Below are 19119 nucleotides of genomic sequence, written 5' to 3' on the forward strand. Positions count from 1 at the left end.
CCGGTGCCGGTGCCCCGCCCTTCACCGAGCCGCGAAACCAATGAAACTCCGCAGCTGCGAGCGGAGCCGCAATCGCCACCTATCGGCGGCGTCGGGCCCACCCACAGCGATAGACGCAACCAATAGTGCGAAATAACGGCAAGAGCGAGCGACCAATCCGCAATAGCGCCTTTAGGCTTCGCCCCGCCCCTGACGCGCTGCTACCGCAAATTAGCGTGCAGCTCCTGCACCGTCAATAATGGGCGCTGACCAATTGGGTGTGCTGCTCAGGGAGCCCGGCAGTATTAGTTATGCATGAGCCCTGGCATTGCTCAAGCTGCGTTCGCGCGCTGCCCGTTGGTGGTAGGGGGCTGGCAAAGAGCCTCTGTAAGTGCGTGCCTGGGTAGGCTCTTCAGTAAGAGTCTGTAATGTGATGTCTTCGCATAACTGTCCCACGGGTCTTCTGATACAATCCACATCCAGTAACGGCTGACTTTAATGAAACGCTGCACTGGGAGCTCTCAGTGCAACTCTGCTTCAAGCACTCAGCACGCTTTCACAATTTTACCTGGTATTCCCTCGAAGTGTTTTAATTGCCTCTTTCCGCTTAAAACTGCGGTGGTGTTGGTTCCTTACATTGGTGGACCCCAGCCGGCATAACAACTTACAAATGCAGCACAAGGGTGAGACATACAGGTTCTAGAGTCTAACATGGAAAGCTGCTCTGTTCAGCAAAACCAGCAGAGCCCCCAAGCCATCACTAAGCCTCGTATGATGCGAGAGTGTACATGCAGGCACCCTATGACCGTAGGAGCCATGTGGGTCAGTGCCAGCAATGCCTGGACTGAGCTGCAAATCCTTTTCCCAACTCTGAAAACCAACAGCACAAACCCCTGGAGACTCAACAAGGTTCATTCACAGCGTTCAGCGGACAGGCAATTGTGCAGGCAAACCACACCTACCTCCTCCATCAGCTACAGCAACCCCAAACACATGATGCAAAAATCTCAGCCTTTCAGACGCATTCACCTAAAGAATGCCAACTGCAGTTGATATTTTTTTGTGGTTAAGCTGTGTTATTTCTGTGGTTACACTGTGTTTTTATTCTTGTCATTCATCAGAAATTTAGCAGTTCCTCTATTATGATAACTTCACTATATATCCTACCTTGCCTTGAAATTAATATTATCCTTAGCACAAGTCCTTGAAAGTAAATCAGACTCTGCGCTACGCTTCATAAAGCTTCTAATCAGAGACAGCACTGGCAGCATAACAACCACCTTCCTCTGTCTTGGACTGCAGATAGGTCAAAGTACACAGCATATCCGCCACCTGCTATTCTGACTCTCGAACATAATCACTTCATCTCCCCTAGCCTTCACATAGACCCACATATGCAGGGCTTGCTTGCTACAGAATAAAAATGATTTCATTATACTCTGCCCTCTTACAGCTTGATCCTCATTTGTGAAATCACAACCATGGCAGGGGGGTTGGAACTAGATGGTCTTTAAAGTCTTTTCCAGTCCAAACTGTTCTATGATTCTATCAATGGAAATAATGACAGCAACTAAGTTAGGGCTATTGTCTGCTCATGAACACCTTTACAAAATCCTGGTGGTCAAGTCAAAGCTCCTAGGCTCTGACATGCTTCAAACTGAATAAGGAAATTCTAATTCTTCAAAGAGAATATATTATTAATTCTGCACAGTTTTTAAATTGTAAAAAATAGCTAGCCATAATTAACAACAAATTAAGAATTTCTGAAGGTACTTCTATGAATATGACACAACAATAAAATACTGTAAAAGAAATGTTTATCCAGATCAACTGTACTTGCCTCTGAATAGTTGCTTTATTTTGTAGCAAGATGAAACTACATGCATTTTCAGTGAAAAGAAGTAACTAGAAAACTACTTTATCCTGTTTTATTCAGTGGAAATAGATTAATATCACCACATTACCACAACACATAACAAAACAACCAAATCTTTACAGGCCTTTGTGCAGCCTTTTGGTATCAATCACAGCATCCATACTACATTTCCTCAGCAAACACTGGATACAGAAAGCTTTTTAGAAATTTCTGAAACCTTATTTTTATTTGAAACACTTTACAAATATGAATTAAAGCCTCCTGGATTTATACTATATATGAAAAACGGCATACAAAAGGGTGTTTTTATTGACTTGCAGACAATGTGCTTGCAGCTTCAACAGGTGTTTTGAAGGTCATCTTTGGATAGGAATTCAGAAACATTCCAGCAACAAGACTAGAGATATGGTGTTTTGTGGAATCTGGCTTTGTTTTCACGAAGTTTCAAAAGAGAAAAATAATAAGGGACTCTTCATTAGGGGTAACAGTGCTAGGACAAGGTAAAGGGTTAAAACTTAAACGGGGGAAGTTTAGGTTAGATATAAGAAAGAAGTTCTTTACTGTGAGGGTGGTGAGGCACTGGAATGCATTGCCCAAGAAAGCTGTGAATGCTCCATCCCTGGCGGTGTTCAAGGCCAGGGTGAACAGAGCCTTGGGTGACACGATTTAATGCGAAGTGTCCCTGCCCACGGTTGGGACTTGATGATGTTAAGGTCCTTTCCAACCCTAACTATTCTATGAGTCTATAATATATATATATAAAAATTCCCTGAGAGATAGTCAAAAATAGCACTGATCAAGCACTTTTCAGTCTCTCGTGCTCTGCCAGTCAGGAGGGACACAAGAAGCCAGGAGGAAGCAGAGACAGGACACCTGACCCTAACCAGCGAAAGGGGTATTCCATATCACAGCACATCATGCCCAGTACATAAATTGAGGGAAGTGACCCAGAAGGAGCTGATCACTGCTTGAACTGGGCATTGGTCAGAAGGTGGTGAGCAGTTGTATTGTGCATCACTGCTGTTTTCTGAGCTTTCATTTTTTCTCTTGCTGTTTCCTCTTATTATAAGTACTGGTATTACAGTATCACAGTATGTTAAAGATTGGAAGGGACCTCAAAAGATCATCTAGTCCAATCCCCCTGCCGGAGCAGGAACACCTAGATAAGGTTACACAGGAACGTGTCCAGGCGGGTCTTGAATGTCTCCAAACAAGGAGATTCCACAACCTCCCTGGGCAGCCTGTTCCAGTGTTCCGTCACCCTCACTGAGAAGAAGTTTCTTCTCAGGTTTAAGTGGAACCTCTTGTGTTCCAATTTGTACCCATTACCCCTTGTCCTTTCATTGTTTGCCACTGAGAAGAGCCTGGCTCCATCCTCGTGACACTCCCCCTTTATATATTTATATACACTAATAAGTTATTGTTGGTATTATCACTATATTTCACTTTAGCTATTAAAATATATTTCACTTTATTCTAGTTATTAAATTATTACCGAGTTCTCATTTCAGCCCGTGGGTTTTACGTTCTTCTATTCTCTCCCCATCCCACCCAAGGAAGGTGGAAGGGGCGGGAGTGAGTGAGCAGCTGAGTGGTGCTGAGTTGCCACCTGGGTTTACAACACTACAGGTCCCCTCCAATCCAAACCATTCTGGTTTGGGCTTGCAAAGCATTGCGCTGTTCACAATATAGGCAATCTTACATACTGGATCGTAGCATTAGTTCCTGCTGTCAGTGGAGTACCTCTGCAACCACGTGTACTACTCAAAGCGTGAGTCATGTAGTTCTGGAAATTTATGGTGTTCTTTTTAGTATTTCTACCAGCCAAAGCCAAACCGGTGTGTGCCACCGTATTCCCAAACCATTCCTCGCTACCACGGCATCTGTGTCGCACGAGCCAGGCACCTCTTACCCACACAGATGACTTAGCACCGGCACTACCACCCCCCCCCCAACCGCCCCCCCCTCCCCATCTCCCGTGGTCACGGACCGGCAGCCGCCCTGTATGCACAGTTTGTGCTAGCGGGGTGCAGAACTGGGCTGGGCCTCCGTTTCAAAGGATGCAGGCTGGAAATATAAGTGGTTAATGAAACTGATGTGGCCTATTGTGTACAAGGGGGTTAGACAAAATGTACAGGGGGGGTTGTCAAAATGTACAGGGGGGTTGTCAAAATGTACAGGGGGGTACTGCTTAAGTCATAGCTGGTTTAACGAGCTCAGCAGATGTCTTATCAGACAAATACCAGAACAAAACCTCCTAGTGAGGAGAATGGGGGGTTGTACAAGGAGTACTGCTTAAATCATGGCTGGCTTGACAAGCCCAGCAGTTGCCTTATCAGACAGTACTAAGATAAGGCTTCCTAGCGAAGGGAATAGCCCATTAAACTAGCTAGACATGGACCAGATCCATCCAGCTCCTAAAGAGCATGCGTGAGGACCAGAGGTAAAAAGTTCAAGCCTGAGGAAGCCTCATTTACTTCATCTTGAAGACCCCTACCCACAAGAGGAAGACTACTTACTTCATCTGAAGACCCCTGCCCAAGACCACCAGGAGGCACTGCGCATGCGTGGAGAGCCTTTTAGCTCATTATAATACGAAGTGGGGATAGAATATGAATATGTATAGGCGTATTGTGCGACCTAATACCTATGTATGACTTTACAGGATAAATGTAAAAGGAAAACGGCACTGAGGCACGCATGCCTTTTGGAGGACCAATCCCCCGTGCGTCTTCAGCTGAATAAAGCATACCTACTTTACAACTTTAACCAAGTTGTGGAGTCTATTCCGCTATCAATTTGGCGAGCCAGCCAGGAGATCTCTGTTCGGCTGCAGGATCGGCGGAGGGGCGGACCTCCTAGGCGCCCCAGGCCACTTGCCTGGAGGGGCTCCACTCCTCGTCGGCTCACTGCAGGGACAGACAACAACCTGTGTCGGCTGCGGAGAAACGGTATGCTTGGAATTTAGGTTTGTAATTGTCCTAGGATTGGTAAAGGCCTGTAAGGCGTACGCGTGGCCGGGGCTGCTGGTAAGGCGCTCAGAGACGTCTGGCGCACAGCGCTGTCCCCTTGGTAGGTAGGGCTTGCAAGCAAGGGACTCATCGACCGATAGAGCTGCCGCTAGCGACCCTGGTGGTGGGTCGGGTGAGTCTAGGGATTCGTCTGCGGATGTATGGGACGAATCCAAAAGGAGCTCCGGGCTCACTGAAGGGTGCAAGTGGCATCTGGTGGTGAGTAAACTGGTGTAAGTGTGGGGGATCCCGAGTGCAAGTGGTTTGTGTTTGTGTGACTGAGACGTAGCGTAGCTACGAAGCGAGTGCGGAGTCCCGATCCGCGGTTCCGTGTTCTCCGCGAGGAGAGCGGCCGGAGACGGACAAGGTGTTTTTGTTTTGTGTTGTGTTTCGGCTCCCGATCCGCAGTTCCGTGTCCTCCGCGAGGAGAGCGGGCGGGGACGGACAAAGTGTCTTCTGTGTTGTGTCTAAATGTTTTGTGTGCGAATATGTCTGTCGTTGCTGTTAAAAGATTACAGTGCTTAAGCGGTGGGGGAGCAGTAGACAAAAGTAAACTGTTGCTACTGGGGGGTGTGTGTTAAGAAGAGTTCCCTCTGCGCCCCAGTGGCTGTATAACAGAAGTATAGCCTCTAATGTCTATAATCCTACTCTTGAGACCTGAACTTTACACTCGGTACCAGAGGCTTGTAGCCTCACATATGGGTGCATAATAACTTTTGAATAGTGGAACCTGCCGTGGACACTAGGACAGTGTAAATTTTGATGGAACCGAAACTGTGATCTAACAACAGGGGAGTTGATCTGCAGAGCCCAAAGGTATCATTTTACTGAACCCCCTGAGAATATCATAAAATTCTTGTGTAGGTGCTCTCATATTTTTTTAAGTGCATTTGCAGAGCACTGGGAAAGAGAAGCTGCAGAGATTTGTAAAAGATTGTTTGAAATGGGAGCCGGTCAAAACAAGGGAATTCTGAAGAAAAGCCCATTGGGTTACATTTTGGCACACTGGAAAGAACTGGTGAGGGTCTTCTGGGGGCTCGGTAAGCAAGAAAACATTGATAAAATATTGTAACCAATGGCGGCCTTTATATGCTTTGGAAGATCAGGAGAAATGGCCTAAAAATGGAACTCTGAATTATAATACATTGTTACAATGAATGTTGGTTTTGAGGTTGCCAGGAAAATGGGATTAAGTGCTGTATACAAATATGTTTTTCACTGTGGGAGATCACCCGGAGTGGCAGGCAGAATGTGAAATTAATATAGCTCTGCCAGATCCCTAATTTTGGCTCTGGAAAAGGACAAGGAAAAACTGGAAGCTAAGCTGGAGAGATGTTGTTCGGCCTGGGATATTGGGGAATGATGTTTGAAAGTTATAAATAGGAAAATTATGTATCACATACCTCTGAGAGGAGCACCCTCTATATCTGTCCTATCAGATATTGATAAGGAGGAGGAGATTGCTGTCACCTGCGACAAGCAGCACATTCACATTCAGAGTTAAGAAAGGGTTAAACTGGAAGTGCTGCTGCAGCGGCAGGCATCTGAAACCTCTGCAGAGCAGGGGGAGCAACTGTGAGGGAAAAAAAAAAAAGGAAACCAAGTGGAAAGGAGGGGAGCTCGCGCAGCTCCTGTGTTTGAGCACGGGATGGGTGCTGGGGCAGGTAAACAAGTGGGAACAGACATGTTGACAGACGGGACTGAGGGGTTGTTGAATAGATGTGGACAGAAGTGCTTTGAAACTGACTGCCCTGGAGGGGGAGAGAGTGCCATGGGGTGGCTCCAGTGGCTGAATTGGAACTAGGCTGACAAGGGACCTGGGGAATCCTCCCTAGCGGATCCACTGGTTAAATTAAAACTATGGACTAGAGGAAATAAAGTGGAATTTTTAGTAGACACTGGGGCAACATATTCGGCTCTGAATAAGGCATTGATACCTGTAGGGAGAGACTATGTTACTGTGAAAGGGGCAACTGGCCAAAGTGAAAAGGCATATTTTTGTAAGCCACTGAAATACCAATTGGAAAGGCTCTCCTGGGGAGAGATTTGGTGGAACAACTGGGGGCCATTATTGCCTTCAAAGAAGGCGATATCACCTTGAAAGTAAATGATCAGCAATACGTAAAAATGTTAAGCTTAAAACTGATCACACACCAGACAGAAGAGAAGGTTAGGGAAGATATATTAGATCAAGTATTCCCGGGAGTATGGGCTACAAACATACCCGGGAAAGCCAGAAATGCACCCCCAATGCAGATTAAGCTCAAGGAGGGAAAACAGCCAGTTAGGATTAAACAATACCCTCTAAGAAAAGAAGATAGGGAGGGAATTTGTCCAATAATTGGAAACTTTTTACAGTTAGGATTATTAAAAGAATGTCAATCTGATTTTAATACCCCTATGTTACCAGTCCGTAAGCCTGATGGATCATATCGGGTGGTACAGGACTTGAGAGCTGTCAACAAGATCACTGAGGATCTTTACCCGGTGGTAGCAAATCCATACACGCTACTGACTTGCTTAATTCCAGAACTAACTTGGTTTACTGTTTTAGATCTAAAGGACGCCTTCTTTTGCCTCCCTCTCCATGAAGCCAGTCAGAGAAATGAGCTGGCGGACAGAGAGGCAAAAGAAGCAGCAAAAGGTGAGGTACCAACTGAAGGAGCATTGATCCCTGATGGGAAAGTTTCCTTAGAAGGTAAGCCAAATTATAATAAGGAAGATCAAAAATTGATTGCAGATCAAAACAGAATATTCAGTGAAGAAGGGTGGGCCAGCACACCACAAGGAAGGGTAATTGTTCCCTTATCAATGTTATGGTCTTTAGTACAGAATGAACATCAGAAAACACACTGGGGAGCCGAGACCTTACATAAACATTTAATAGGCAAGATTATGGCTAGAAAGTTATATGCCACCATTCAACAGGTAACTCGCCAGTGTGATCTTTGCCTTAGGACAAATCCCAAAATTATACCCAAGCTCAAAATGGGTCAAATTGGAAAGGGTAATGGACCAGGACAGCAATGGCAGATCGATTTCATGGAACTGCCGAGAAAAGGGGGGTACAGATACTTGTTAGTATTAACAGACACCTTTTCAGGTTGGCCAGAAGCCTTTCCAACTAGGAGTGCAAAGGCACGAGAAGTGACCAAAATATTGTTACAGGAGATAATACCACACTTTGGAGTTCCAGCCATAATATCTTCAGATAGAGGGCCACATTTTATTTCAAATGTGGTACAGCAAGTAAGCAAATATCTTGGAATTGATTGGCAACTTCATATCCCTTATCATCCACAATCAAGTGGACAAGTAGAAATCATTTAATCAAACAACAAATTGTGAAATTGGGTCAGGAGGCCAGGCTACCTTGGCCCCAGTCCCTTCCATTGGCCTTGTTGAGAATTCGAACTAAACCAAGAGCACGAGAAGGACTGAGTCCTTTCGAAATTTTATATGGAAGGCCATATGGGGTTCAACAGGGAATGTCTCCCCAAGCGGGAGAAGAAACCATGAACACCTATATAATAGAGTTAGGAAAGCAGCTTACTAGAATTGAAAAACATGTGGCTGGAACTCGAAGCAGAGGGTTGGACAGCTCGGTACACAATATACAGCCTGGAGATTATGTGTATGTAAAGTCTTTCAGACCTACAGGAGATGATGATCTCGAGCCAAGATGGAAAGGGACATTCCAGGTGTTGTTAACTACATTCACAGCTATCAAGATTAAGGAACAGAACGCCTGGATTCATCATACTCGAGTTAAGAAAGCTCCGAAGACACCCTGGAGAGCGATCCAAACTGAAAATGAACTGAAACTAAAGCTAATTCGTAACAAGTAACACTGCAAATTGATAAGACTGTGTTGATGATATTTTTAACCTTCTTGTTTAAAGCTTTAATACTTCTCTCTTGTTTGCAATTATAACCAGTGAGAGGTCAAAGAATGATGAAAATAATTACAGGATTAACTGTGATTCTAGGGGTCACACAAAGTCTTGACAAAATGTTACCATTATTAGGTAGAGACAAATGTTTAGCTTACTTGGGCAAATAGAACTGGTGTTACTGATTTTTGTTTATCACTCACACAAGTAGGAAACCCATTCCAAACGTGTGTAATCGGAGTTCCTTATCTAAGTATGGATGGGTGAAGAATGATTCAGTCTTGAACCTTACAGTAGTAACCAGAGTAGTTAAGAGAACTTCAGGCGATTGGACAGTTGCATCTGTTCAGACAAGAGGAATTATAAAAGGACTAAATTGTTCAACCATCCCAATTCAGGAACTCCGACTTCTGGGGTCTGACCAAAGTAATCAGAGCTGTATAACATTCAATTCTTGGTCAGATGAAACTCCAGAAACTAAAGTGACTAGTAGGAAAGACTGGTATCATAATGTTACCTCATATTGTCTTGGGTCTTCTCCTTCACTCCCATATGATGTTATCACCCCTAAGGCACTACCCCCAGGTTATTTCTTGATATGCGGAGACCGTGCATGGCCAGGAATACCCTCTAAGCCGCATGGGGGACCATGCTATTTAGGAAAATTGTCCTTGTTTGCAGCTTCTAAAAAACATATAATCAAAGCCCTAGGCCCTAAATGTGACCCCACATTAAAGATTTGGGGCCATACAAAGCGATTCTTTGCTGCACTGCTTTTACTAAACGTAACAGCTGGAAAAGCATTGGCAGATATCCATCGCCTCGCATGTTGGACAGCACAACAGCTAAAGAAATTGCAAGTTGATGGAGGGTTGGATGATTGGTTGAATGGGTTTGGGATTACAGGGTGGATTAAGGAGTTAATCAAACAAGAGATTTGGATTCTGGCTGTAGTTCTTTTAGTCTTAATGACAATTCCATGCTTAATCCAATGTGTATCGAATATGTTTCGCAAATCCATTGAAGGCACCTGGGTATCTCTTAAGTAAAAGAATTTACTTATGTTATAGAAAAGGGGGGAATTGAAACTGATGTGGCCTATTGTGTACAGGGGGGTTGTCAAAATGTACAGGGGGGTTGTCAAAATGTACAGGGGGGTACTGCTTAAGTCATAGCTGGTTTAATGAGCTCAGCAGATGTCTTAGCAGACAAATACCAGAACAAAACCTCCTAGTGAGGAGAATGGGGGTTGTACAAGGAGTACTGCTTAAATCATGGCTGGCTTGACAAGCCCAGCAGTTGCCTTATCAGACAGCACTAAGATAAGGCTTCCTAGCGAAGGGAATAGCCCATTAAACCAGCTAGACATGGACCAGACCCATCCAGCTCCTAAAGAGCATGCGTGAGGACCAGAGGTAAAAAGTTCAAGCCTGAGGAAGACTCGTTTACTTCATCTTGAAGACCCCTACCCACAAGAGGAAGACTACTTACTTCATCTGAAGACCCCTGCCCAAGACCACCAGGAGGCACTGCGCATGTGTGGAGCGCCTTTTAGCTCATTATAATACGAAGCGGGGATAGAATATGAATATGTATAGGCGTATTGTGCGACCTAATACCTATGTATGACTTTACAGGATAAATGTAAAAGGAAAACGGCACTGAGGCACGCATGCCTTTTGGAGGACCAATCCCCCGTGCGTCTTCACCTGAATAAAGCATACCTACTTTACAACTTTAACCAAGTTGTGGAGTCTATTCCGCTATCAGTTAAGATGCCGTTTTGGTAATTGCAGTGCAAGTACCTGAGCAACTACATTAGACTGGGAAACAAACAAGGAAAACAACAAACAAAAACACCAACAAAACAACCCACACACCAACACCCCCTCAAACAGTAATACACAAATTGGTAACTGGCACAAACTTTTACTATCTCATGCCTGAGGAGACTCCTAGGATTCCCGAGCCGTGGCCCATGGTGGCCTGCCGACCCGGGCCAGCCCTGGCAGCCGCTTGGCACAGCCGCTTCCCTCTTCTTTCAGACTTAGGGACGGTGCCTGTTGCCCCACAGGTACACTGGCTGTGCCCAGCGGGACAGGCCGGACCCTGGCAGCCCGCCTGCGGGTCGCAGAGGCACTCCCCTCCAACTCTTCGCAAAAGCCATAATGGCCGCACCACAGCGCCCTCCAGCGGTACAAGCGCAGCTGCCGCCTCCTCACTTGGGGAGCCCTCCCTGCCGGCAAGCGCGCTACCGGCGCTGCGGGCAGAGCCGCTGAAGGGGAAGGGCGGAGAAAACCGAACCCGGCCCCGCTAGGGCGCTGCCTCGGGAGGCGGCCCCTTTAAACTCCGCGGCCGCCGCTAGGGCGCGCGAAACCCGCCAGGGCGCGTCAGCCCCCCACGGAGGGCCAGTCAGCACCTCCCCCAGGGCGGGCAGCCGCGGCGGGGCGGGGCTCAGTTTCGAACTCCGCCGGTGAGCCGGGAGCCTGCCCAATAGGGCGGCAGAAGAGAACTTGCGTCCCGCTCGAACACCGCCCCGGGGGGCGTGGCCAGCTGCTTCCCCTCCTAGCGGTTGGTCGGCGGGAACCGCCGGTCCGTGACGTTGGCGCCGGGGTGGGTGATTGGTTACGCTCTGGCGCGAAACGTAACGCGGGAAAACCTGGGGCTCGGCCTGGGGTGTGGGCGCGCAGGGGTGGCGGCGGCTCCTCCTCGGGACCGGGACTGCTAGCGGAGTCGGCGCCGCTTCGGAAAGGTGCGGGGAGGCTGCGGCTGCTTCAGTCCGGCCACTGCTATGGCCTGGGGCTGCCGCTGACTTTGCGGATCCGTTCGGGGGTGGCCGCGGAGGGGAGGAAGGCACCGAGACCCCGCCGGGAGCTGCCGTCCCCGGCGATGAGCGGCTGAGGTGGGCCCGAGCGGTGGCCGCTGGACATCCGTGCCGCTCCACACCTCCTTCCCTATCCCGGGACGCGGAGTCAGCGAGGCTAAGCCACCGCTCCCTCACCCCCTTCCTGGCGCCGGTGGCCGCGAGGGGTTGGCGATGGCGGAGCGGCTGCCGCCTGGTCCCCCGGTGATTTTTTGCCAGGACTCCCCGAAGCGCGTTCTGGTTTCCGTTATCAAAACGACACCGATCAAACCATCCTCACCGGCAGCCGGCGAGGAGCCGGCGCCCGCCCCGCCCGTCCCGAACAGCCCCGGCTTCAGCGACTTTATGGTCTACCCCTGGCGCTGGGGAGAGAATGCCCACAACGTGACCCTCAGCCCTGGCGGCGCCGCCGCGCTCCCGGCTCTCCCACCGCCCCTCGGGGGAACGGGCAGGGCGGCCACCGGGGACGCCGAGCGAGCTGGGGGCCCAGCCGGCGGAGGCGGCAGGCACCGGCACCTGAAGGTGAGTGAGTGCGGGCCCAGGGCGCGGCGGGCGGCGGCGGCGGAGTTAAAGAGTGACTGCGCGCCCTTCCCCCCCCTCCTCCCGGAGATTTAAAGTGAAGTCATATCCGGCCGCGGCGCCTGCGTCTCGGTGCCGCGAGGGGGGGATAAGGAAGAGGGAGGCGCTGGGAGCGCGGGAGCAGGTGCCTGACCCTCCCCTGGCGTTATGCACTAGGGAAGAGAGAGGAAATAAAAGCCCTCGCCACACACAGAAGTTGTTTTCTGTTTTGCTACTTTCGCCCCATTTCATTAGTGCACGTCAGAGTGCTGGTGGTGCCTGACGACCCCCCTGGCACTTGCCGGTCGTACCTCCGTAAAGAGCCCGTTAGGAAAGCACTTGTCGCGCTGTTGTGTGATTACCGGTAAACCGCTAACGCTGTCACCGCCCCTCGGCCACACAGGCGCGACGCAAAAGTCACTTCAGGGAAAGTTGCGTGTTTCTGGTTACACCGCAGCGGTGGGACCGTGCGGGATGCCAGCTCCACGCTGTGTTAATGCAGGATGGGCTAAGGCGAGGCCGTCCGAGAGCAGACACCGTCCGCCACCTGATTAGCGAAGGAGAGCACTCTTCTAGCAGAATACGCTGCAATATCTGCAACAGGGTTTTCCCGCGAGAGAAATCTCTGCAGGCCCACAAACGAACGCACACCGGTGAGTAGAAAGGTGTGAGCCGCGTAGGAAGCAGCAGGGAAGGAGTTAAAAAAGAGAACAACCACCAAAAAACCACAGAAAACCCCCAACAAACTCAACCTGTTGATATTTTATTGAAACTGTTAAATGAATCATACTTTTCTTTCAATGCTTAGTTAGTGTAATTGATGTCTTTGTAACAGTATTTGTCATGGGAAAGCGTAGTATTCTAAAGCGTAGTATTTGGCTAACCAAATTGTGTAAATATTTCATGTGCTGCTGTCATGAACTTACTTTGTAAGAGGGAGGGCTTTTCTTGAGTGTGGTGCTCTATATATGTAGCGCTTTTTATTCTCACTGCCTCTTCTCTGTTACTTGTTTCCTTCTTGCTGGTGTATTTTTCACAGAGATACGGAAGTTTAGCTGGCAGAGGAAATAGTAACTTAAAAAGGGGCTGGTAACTATGATGGGACACTGTTAACACTCTAGAAGTGTAGCTTAAATGTTGAGGAAAGAGTTCAAATGCTCAAAAATAGCTGTGTCTCCCTAGAATTCACTTTCTCCGGTGGAGGTGGTAGTGCAAATTAATGAATGAGCTGTTTGCAGGAGGCAACTCACAGTTAAGCTAAAACGTAGCATCAAGCTACTTAATACCCAGCTGAGCTTGAACTACACTGGAGACGCTGGATTTTTTTAATCCAAGTAAACATATTTTTTACCCTCTTCCTGTTCCACCAGTACTCTGTTTACAATAGAGTGTGAACTAATGCAGCTCACAATACAGACACAATCATCATCACTCCTCCCCAAAATGAGAAACAAACAAACAGAAAACCAGCAAAAAACAAACAAAGCAAGACTTCAGAAAACCCTTAGCTCACATGGTCTCTTTCTGACTTAAGTCACTAAAACTAAGGTAGATACTGATATTGAACAGGAGTTTCCCTGTGCTTTTCGGTCAAAAAAAGGTTTTATTTCATTTTGTTACATTAGGTGTCTGAACTACTTAACTGAGCAGAGCATACCTTGGTGTTATTCCTCAGACTTAGTAAGTTAGCATCATACTCATTTGGTCATCCTTCCTGAGAGGTGATGGCATGGCATGCCCTGGCATAGTTCCTCACAGTCAGATCCTCTTGAGGGAGGAGATGCCTGCTATATCTGTTCTTATCATTGCAGTTTGCATGAGGAATTCTTCCTTCATGAATGCCATAAGAAAACTTTATTGGCTTAAGTCTGGAATAAGTTTCTCTGTGCAAGAGGCTTTAATCAGAAAATAGGACAAGCAAAATACGTATATATACACCTTCTTCCTCTTCCCCCTCCCCTCCCCCCCCAGAAATAGCTGTATTATCCAGTAGCATTGAGCATGTACTTCAAAGTAAAGATTTCTGTGGGGTAAAAGTGTGCCTCTGCTATTTGGTATACCAGGGCTTTCTAAGTAGGTACAGGCGTCTGAGTGGGTAAAATGGGAGCTTGCTTGTCTTAAATCAGGTACCACCACTACATACAATCCTCTTTTTATATTCAGCTTTCATAACTCTGTCCTTTTGTTATTTTTAAGGTGAAAGGCCTTATTTGTGTGACTACCCAGACTGCGGGAAAGCCTTTGTTCAGAGTGGACAGCTCAAAACCCACCAGCGTCTCCACACAGGGGAGAAACCTTTCGTCTGCTCAGAGAATGGTGAGCCGTAGGGAGATATTAGCTTTCAGGCTAGGGTTAGTCCAGTACCGGAAACATGGAGCACGTTCATGTGGCAAAGATCCATAAAAGGTTTGGATTTTAATTTTGGATGATCTTTAGGAAGAAAGGAACCATACAAAAATCTGCATAATCATGCAGATATGTAGCTAAGGATTGCATATCTTGTTATGAAATTAGGTTATCAGTAATTCTGTTGCTCGATACTAATGTATAAAATGTGTCATGTTTTGACCTCGCAGCTAGAGCTTGCTGTTTTCATCCAAGCCTAGGGTTTTATGAGTGAGAAAAGCTGGATTCAGCAGCAGCTTCATCCCACAGATAATACACTTACTCGTTGTTTGGCTGCTTTCTGTAACATGTTCTTCATTATCACTTTGTGGGGGTTTTTTAAGGATGTTTAAGCAGATTCACGCATGCAAACCGTCACTGCCCCAAGCATCCGTATGCCCGACTGAAGAGGGAAGAGCTTACAGACAGGCTGAGTAAGAAGGAGACGGCTGACAATAAAGCTGTAGCTGAGTGGCTAGCAAAGTAAGTTCCCTCCCTCACTGTGTCATCTTTCTCTAAGTACTTACACGGGTGGTCTGGAAAAGCATTTTATTCTTGGGGTAAAAAAGCCTCTAACAAACTAAAAGCAGCTGTTCCTGCAGTACAGATCAGTCTGGCCTTGCCTTTCCTTAAAGAAGCAAACTACAAGTTAAGGCAAAGTTCCTCATAAGGCTTATTTGGATCTTTTTTTTTTGTTGCTGTTTATTTTGGTTGGTTGGTTGGGTTTTATTGTTTTTTTTTTTGTTGCGACAGGGTTTTATGGGGGGGGGGGTGGGGTTTTTTTTGTTTGTTTGTTTTTGTTTTGGTTTGTTTTTTTCTCTTTTTAAATACTTTTCTTTGTTTGAGCAACACCTGCTAACACCTTGGTTTTAGTGCTAGGGTCTTGCTGAATTTGCATTTGTATAAGGGGTAACAGTTTTCTATGCCTAGGGAGAAATGTCTGCTGGGAACGCCATGTAGAGAAGAAATCAGTCACAGATGTTCACTTGGGCACTTCACAATTAAAATAATAAATAAAGGAGGTTTCTGACAGCTGAAATATAAGGACTGAAAGATACAGTCGAATGCAGCGCTTAGTCAGATGCAAACTAGTACTCATAATGGGACGTTTTTGCCAGCTTTGACTTGGTGTGCAAGTCAGTTGCATGTATTTTAAAAGTGTTTACCAACTTTAATTCTGTAGATACTGGGAGACCAGAGAACAGCGGGCTCCTGCTTTGAAAAGTAAAACAATACAGAAAACAGATCAGGAGCAGCAGGACCCCATGGAATATCTTCAGTCTGATGAAGAGGATGATGAAGAAGAGAAAAACAGCGCTCATTCAGCTGCTCGCCGCCGCCTCCAGGAACAGCGTGAACGCATGCATGGCGCACTGGCTCTTATTGAGCTTGCAAACCTAGCTGTGGCACCGCTGCGACAGTAGATCAGAACAGAGTCTGCCTATACAAAATGTACTTACTGGTGGTATTTAACCAGTTAGATCCTGAGTATAAATAAGCTAAGCACCTTATTTGCTTGTCATAGGCTGCTATTCTGTAGAATTTATGAAGAATGTTGTTGCCCCATCACATGGGGTGAGAGAATTGCACTTTTTTTAAGGTAAAAGATAGTTGTAAAGTTTCTAAGTATTTTGTAAATACAGGAATGCATAATGCAGGGTTGACAAATGTATGTGTTGTGGGGAGCTAGATTTTGCAAGGTTAACTCATTTATTTGAAGCAGTTTTCACAGGAAGCACTTTCTAAACAAAGTGTTTGCGATTAGCAGAATGGTACATGTGGCCAAAGAAGCCTGACAAAAAAAAGAAAAGTATTTATCTGACTATTTAAGCAAGTTTATATTAAGTGGTAGGTCTGAAGATGTTGTTAAGCAGCAATGAAACCGTATTTTTCTGGTGTGAGTACATCTTTACCTAGTATCACTGAGGCGGAAAGCAAAAAGCTTGGTTATCTCAGCTTTCAGAAGGAAAGAAACTGCTTCATGCAGGAAACCATAAGATCATTAGGGATCATCACTGTGACTGCTCAAGGTATGAGGCTTGACTTTGCTGTTTTACGTTTTCTGATTTGATTTCAGCAGAATCTCTTGGTAGCACTTGTTAATCCTAACGTGATGTTAGGAACTTTTGCACATTGTTGGGTTTATCTGAAAATGATTAGGCTTGCAAAGTCTACACAAAGGTGAAGAATTGGCAACTTTTTTTTTTTTTTTTCAGCTATTTTTGGACCCTGTAGTGATTTGGCACTTGAATTTGCTAAAGGGGTATTTACATGGTGGTATGGATTTGCAGTAAACTATTTTAGGAGTCCTATAAGCAAACACTAAGTTCTAAAGTATTGCTTTTATGTGATTATTAGCAAATAGCCTCCGTACTTTCCGTGCATAAAGCCACCTTATTGCTTTACTTCAGGATAACATGCCAGTTTTGTGTTCACTAACTGTAGCACAGCTATCAATTAAACACTGCAGAAAAGTATTCACTATACAACTAGGAAATAGACTTCCAAAGATAGTTACAAGCGTGATAACAGTGTGATTTCATGTATTTCCAAAATAAATGAAGTTGCAGAATGCTGCCTAGTACTCAGATGCTGATAAGAAATGTTCAGTAGGGTATCTTGTCACTGCATGAATGTTGTATGCTTTCAAAGAGGATTGTCTCATGGTGATCATTTTCTGTATTTTGCTTTGAAGGCAACCAGAGATTCCTAATAGACTTTTTTTAGTAACAGTCATTTAAAATCTGTTTTCAGATCAGACTTTTTGTATTGTGGTTTTATGTGGTTTTTCTGGTTCTATTATTGTTTCTTCAAGCTCCTGCTTAAGGGGCTATTTTTGTATATCCCTATAAAGTGATATAAAAAAAATAAGTTGTATTTACTGACCTGCTTGCTTTAATTCCTTCCTCTTGGTAAAGGTCAGGAAATTCAGATGAGAAGGGAAGTCACTTTCCCTCTTGCTTATACAAAAGGAAGAAACAATTTTACCAATCATTTGATTAGACTGACCAGATGCATACAGCTGTTCCAGAAACGCAGTGAGATTTTATACCAGGAATTGCATCTGTTGGGTCATGTTCTCTAATAACCTGTTGTGGTTGAAAATCTCATTAACCCAGTTTGTTTTGGTTTTAAGTCATATATTGATGCACTTAAGTAAAGAGTAATTGAAAATTAAAAATTAAATTAAATCATTGAATGTAAATAATTTTGCACCAGTGATACGGTTTACCTTCTGCTTTCAGTTCCTAAACTTAGCAGATGTCAGGCTCATTTGTTTCTGTTTAAAGTCTTTCAGGCTTAAAGGTGTGAAACACTGTAGTCTTCTCAGCCTATGTATTAAACTTAAAGTTTGTATGTGTAGGTTTGGAGCCTCTGAAATCATGTGCTTTTGAATGCTTAGTTGGCTGCATGTAAATAGTCTGATCCCAAAATGAGACCTGAACCTAAATCTGTTGCACTTCTGAGTCATCATTCAGAATTGATCTCATGTAGAATTTCACAGGGCACAAGATTGTGTAATTACCAGCCAGGTGCAGACTGGAGTCGTAACTTCATAGCATTGACTTTTAATATTTTTTCTTTAACATTAGTATTTTTCCCCAGTCAGCTGTAATGCTTTGGGCAACTCACAGAGTATTTCTTCAGATCTGACAAGTTACACTGAATTGTACTTGGCTGTAAGGAAAATTCAGAAGCAGTTTTGTGTTGTGACAAGTTTTGGATAAAATATCAGGTAAAAAAAAAAACAAATATGGAAAAACTGCTTTTTGTTTTATTAAGGAGTGATTACATGCAAGGAATCTTGAATTGTTCAGTGCTTTGAAAGATTAAGTTGTAGTATGGCATGACTTAACAGCAGATGAGTGGATGTGCTGTCATTTAAATAGAAGCTTTGAATAAAAAGTTGGTTTGATTTTCACGTTTAGTGTGTGCTGTTTGATAATTGTTATGTAATCGGGCGCTTCCTCGTTCTTGTAAGCCTGCCAGCCTGGCTTGTCACAGAGAGGATGGAGGTGTTCATTTCATTGAAATTTGACGCAAGGTAACTGCCAAAACACATTTTTTTGGTGAGGAAAGATTTTTTTATTATTATTTATTTATTTGTTTGTTTGTTTTTTGACAAACCCGTGAGGGGCCGGGCCTGTTCAAGCGGTGTGGGGCCGAGGTGTGTTGCAGTCCTGGGTGCTTTGAGCCTCCTCCTTGCCTGAGGGCGGGTGCCCAGAGGCGCCGAGCTCCTTTCCCACCAGGCTGGTAGACACTAGTGCCGGTGTCGGACGATGGTCCCAGGTGCGGCTGAACCTGGGAACCCGCCCCCCTGATGCAGCGGCGTCCGGCGGCAGCACTTCGCGCTCGGCTTTACGCCTCGTACCCTTCCTCTTGGCCGAGCCCCAGCTGGCTGCGCCGCCGGGGCTGGGTCGGAGGGAAGAGAGAGGGGTGGGGCTGCGGCGGGCCTGACCAGGGCTCCCCACAGAGTTCCGCCCCGCCAGGGAGCGCCCTGCCGCCGCTGCCGGTTCCCGCTGCTCGGGGCTGGGCCCGAGAGGAGAGGCGGCG

At 46.0% G+C, this 19119-nt stretch overlaps 2 protein-coding genes across 3 annotated transcripts; both read left to right on the top strand.

The window, feature by feature from the left end:
* Positions 1-40: 40 nt before the first annotated feature.
* Positions 41-10928, top strand: LOC133225305 (uncharacterized). The gene is made up of 4 exons (XM_061377530.1): positions 41-125; positions 4932-4999; positions 6895-7564; positions 10834-10928. Exons 1-4 carry the CDS (start codon positions 41-43, stop codon positions 10926-10928), a joined length of 918 nt encoding a protein of 305 aa, XP_061233514.1.
* Positions 10929-11517: 589 nt separating this feature from the next.
* On the top strand, positions 11518-17580 carry ZNF367 (zinc finger protein 367). Of its 2 annotated transcripts, none has more exons than XM_061377509.1 (5): positions 11518-12144; positions 12638-12833; positions 14377-14496; positions 14910-15048; positions 15749-17580. In XM_061377509.1, the coding sequence occupies exons 1-5, from the start codon at positions 11797-11799 to the stop codon at positions 15987-15989; spliced, it is 1044 nt and encodes a 347-aa protein (XP_061233493.1). In that variant the 5' UTR covers positions 11518-11796; the 3' UTR covers positions 15990-17580. The 2 variants fall into 2 exon arrangements, with proteins under 2 accessions (XP_061233493.1, XP_061233494.1); XM_061377510.1 differs by having other exon boundaries at positions 12683-12833.
* Positions 17581-19119: the final 1539 nt, after the last annotated feature.

The sequence above is a fragment of the Neopsephotus bourkii genome, unplaced genomic scaffold, assembly GCF_033783945.1.
Source record: "Neopsephotus bourkii isolate Nb327-2 ecotype Australia unplaced genomic scaffold, CSIRO-AGI_Nbou_v1 NB_1759, whole genome shotgun sequence".
NCBI lineage: Eukaryota > Metazoa > Chordata > Aves > Psittaciformes > Psittacidae > Neopsephotus > Neopsephotus bourkii.

What these genes read in the sequence shown, in the direction of transcription:
- LOC133225305 (XM_061377530.1), top strand. Translation starts at nt 41, where the DNA reads ATGAAACTCCGCAGCTGCGAGCGGAGCCGCAATCGCCACCTATCGGCG. An exon ending in AGCGATAGACGCAACCAATA is followed by an intron (nt 126 to 4,931) that starts GTGCGAAATAAC and finishes TCCCCTTGGTAG; the next exon opens with GTAGGGCTTGCAAGCAAGGG. An exon ending in CGACCCTGGTGGTGGGTCGG is followed by an intron (nt 5,000 to 6,894) that starts GTGAGTCTAGGG and finishes CCAATTGGAAAG; the next exon opens with GCTCTCCTGGGGAGAGATTT.
- ZNF367 (XM_061377509.1), top strand. Translation starts at nt 11,797, where the DNA reads ATGGCGGAGCGGCTGCCGCCTGGTCCCCCGGTGATTTTTTGCCAGGAC. An exon ending in GCAGGCACCGGCACCTGAAG is followed by an intron (nt 12,145 to 12,637) that starts GTGAGTGAGTGC and finishes GTTACACCGCAG; the next exon opens with CGGTGGGACCGTGCGGGATG. An exon ending in CCACAAACGAACGCACACCG is followed by an intron (nt 12,834 to 14,376) that starts GTGAGTAGAAAG and finishes GTTATTTTTAAG; the next exon opens with GTGAAAGGCCTTATTTGTGT.